This window comes from Fragaria vesca, linkage group LG6 (assembly GCF_000184155.1).
Source record: "Fragaria vesca subsp. vesca linkage group LG6, FraVesHawaii_1.0, whole genome shotgun sequence".
Classification (NCBI taxonomy): Eukaryota; Viridiplantae; Streptophyta; class Magnoliopsida; order Rosales; family Rosaceae; genus Fragaria; species Fragaria vesca.
The window spans coordinates 4,672,219-4,674,812 of NC_020496.1; the positions used below are offsets into that span (position 1 = coordinate 4,672,219).

Here is a 2,594-nt window from a genome sequence, read left to right on the forward strand (position 1 = left end):
TGGCCTCCTACCACGATATTCAGAACGGCGGGGAGCTCCACGGCTACTACTACTACGACTATAATTGCTGAATCGGTCTGATGATGAATATCCACATCTGCCATGTGCTAATTCAACCTGTAAAGTAGGATGAAAGACAAAAACATGTTTCAAGAGGGCAAAGTAGTAAAATGAAAAGCACAGAAGGTGCAACACACAAGTATTTATGACTAACCCGTAAGCGATACCCATCAAAGTTGTAACCATCCCGGCCATAAATCGCATCATCAGCATCACGAGGATCTTCAAACTGCAGAAATACAGAATTACATGAACATCATTAGAAAACTATGAAAATAAAAATAAAAAAACCAAATGCAAGCTAAAATATATATCAAGCAACTTCACCAATATGAAACTTCAGTGAAACAGACTACGGAAAAACAAATCATACTCTTCTGTATTGAAACTCACCTCAATAAAAGCATAACCTGGTGGTCTGGGGGGGATCTTGAGATCAATGTCAACAATCGGTCCATACTGCAATCATAAAGAAAGATCAACAATCACGAAAATCGTAGAAACTATAACCTAAAAATTCCAGTTAATCAGCATCAAAAAAGCAGCTTAAATATGCAAGCTAGATGATGAGAAAGCAATATTTGGAAGTCTCCAACGTGGGTGTCAAATTTTAAAAAATATTTATTAATTAATACTGCGCATCTAAAATCTTTTACTGAGAATGATTAAACTAAATATCTAGTGAAACTGTAAAATTGTTCGTCTTGCGCAGAAAGGTGTCAACTTTGGCATATGGGGATCGAATTTCACACAAAAATAGTACTAATTCTACATGCAGCCGCAACTTACAGCTATTATCCTTTCAGAAAGGGAAAAAAAAAACAACAAAAAACTTGTGAAACTTGTAAATACTGTTCAGCATATGCAGAAAAATATCAATTTCATCAATAAATGAAAAGAAATGCTCTGAAATTCAGCAGAAAACAGAAAAATTCAAAGAAAAAAGATAGAGGGGAAAAAACTCGACCTTGATGAATAAATCTTCAATCTCTCTCATACGAATATCTCCAGGCAGATTGCCCACGTAGATAGTACGACTCGATCGGCTACTCATTTTCCCCTGAAGAAAAAAAAGAAAAGAAGAATAAAACTGAAATATATCGAGACCAAAATATTCAAGTACCAAAGTGAACAAATCGAAAGGCTCAGACTTTATTCTTCCGAGTTATTAATCTCTGCAACAGAAACAGAAGGCCTTACCTTAAACTTGACAGAGATTGAGCAGATCAGTAGATGCGGGTCAGTTGAGGTTGCAATGGAGTTTCTGGAAGGGTCAGTGGAGGCTTTAAACCGAGCGAATACACGGGTGGGTTAGATTCTCTGCTTCATGGGTTTCTACAACTTACTACGTGGCATTTTTCCGATGTGCAACCTGCGTAACAAGAATGGAAATAAATTATTAATTTAATTACAATATCAAGTTATCAACCAAGCATTTTAAATTTCCTGCTAACTAAAGGGACCTTAAAAGTAAAAATTGTATGTAATAAAAACTTAATAAAATAAGGGTGCGGCTATTGTCATCTTATCAAATTCTTTGTTTACCCCATATTTCAATTTTAAATTAAATATTCTAATAATAACCTCATAATTAAGACTTTTTGTGAAAATATAATATTAAATTAAAATCTATAAAATCCAAATAAGAACAATTCTCTACATCTTTACATCGAAAAAAAAAACAATTCTTTACATCTTTCAAATCAAATTTAAGAATCACTTCAATTTTCATGGTGGTTATACAATGTGGTGGGATTGTTTGTTCTTATTTTTATTTTATTTATGGCTTCAAAATATATATATAGCTTCAATATATAAATATATATGTATATTCATAATCGTAATGATAAAAATCAAGAAAGAGATCGCGGAGAACATATATAGGATATGGTTTGAGAATAATAGAGATCTCTGTCAAATATATTGATGAGATATTTGTATATATTTTTAGATTTTATCAAATTGAGAAAAATAAAAGAAAGAAAATAAAAACCAGATATTATCAAAATTTTAAGGACATAATTAAAACATTAAAGATAAAAAGTAAAACGGAGAGTGAAAATAGCCACGTCCTAAAATACACACGAATTTACAACCTTGTAATAGCCTCAAAAATACGACCAGCCGTCGTGACAGATGAAATAAACGTATAAAAATGTCGTACACGTTGCAATATGTAGTACCGCCCACCGATTTGCAGGTTCACAAGTTCGGTTTTCCTTTCTTCTGCGTCTAACTATAAAAAAAGACTCTCAAACAGCTTCAACCCTCCGTTTACTCTCTCAAATTTGTCTTCCTCTCTCTGAATAATTCTCTCTGCAAATGTCGGAATCCAAGACCAAAATCGAATCCCTAAGGGAATGGATGGTCGAGCATAAGCTCCGTGCTGTTGGTAATTCCCCTAGTTTCTTCTTCTTTGATTTAGCCTCCAAAGTTCGTCTTTTTCGTTTATAGAAAATGCAAGATATTAAATTTCAGTGAATTAGATCATTGGTTTTGATGATTGTTGAAAAGGGTATCCATGGATTTAGTTT

The 2,594-nt window shown here is 33.3% G+C and overlaps 2 protein-coding genes across 2 annotated transcripts in view; one reads left to right on the plus strand and one right to left on the minus strand.

Annotated features, from left to right (window-relative positions):
* The window catches only part of LOC101307222 (pre-mRNA-splicing factor SF2-like), a 5,419-nt gene extending 4,109 nt beyond the window's left edge, over positions 1-1,310 (minus strand). The window contains exons 1-3 of the mRNA XM_004302336.1: positions 1,261-1,310; positions 1,028-1,120; positions 454-519 (exon numbers count right to left, since the gene is read on the minus strand). Of these exons, the coding sequence (XP_004302384.1) occupies positions 454-519; positions 1,028-1,114 (153 nt within the window). The 5' untranslated portion in view covers positions 1,115-1,120; positions 1,261-1,310. The remainder of the gene's footprint in view (positions 1-453; positions 520-1,027; positions 1,121-1,260) is intronic.
* Positions 1,311-2,198: 888 nt separating this feature from the next.
* Positions 2,199-2,594, plus strand: part of LOC101307509 — a 2,317-nt gene continuing 1,921 nt past the window's right edge. The window contains exon 1 of the mRNA XM_004302337.1: positions 2,199-2,452. Coding sequence (XP_004302385.1) covers positions 2,383-2,452 — 70 coding nt within the window. The 5' untranslated portion in view covers positions 2,199-2,382. The remainder of the gene's footprint in view (positions 2,453-2,594) is intronic.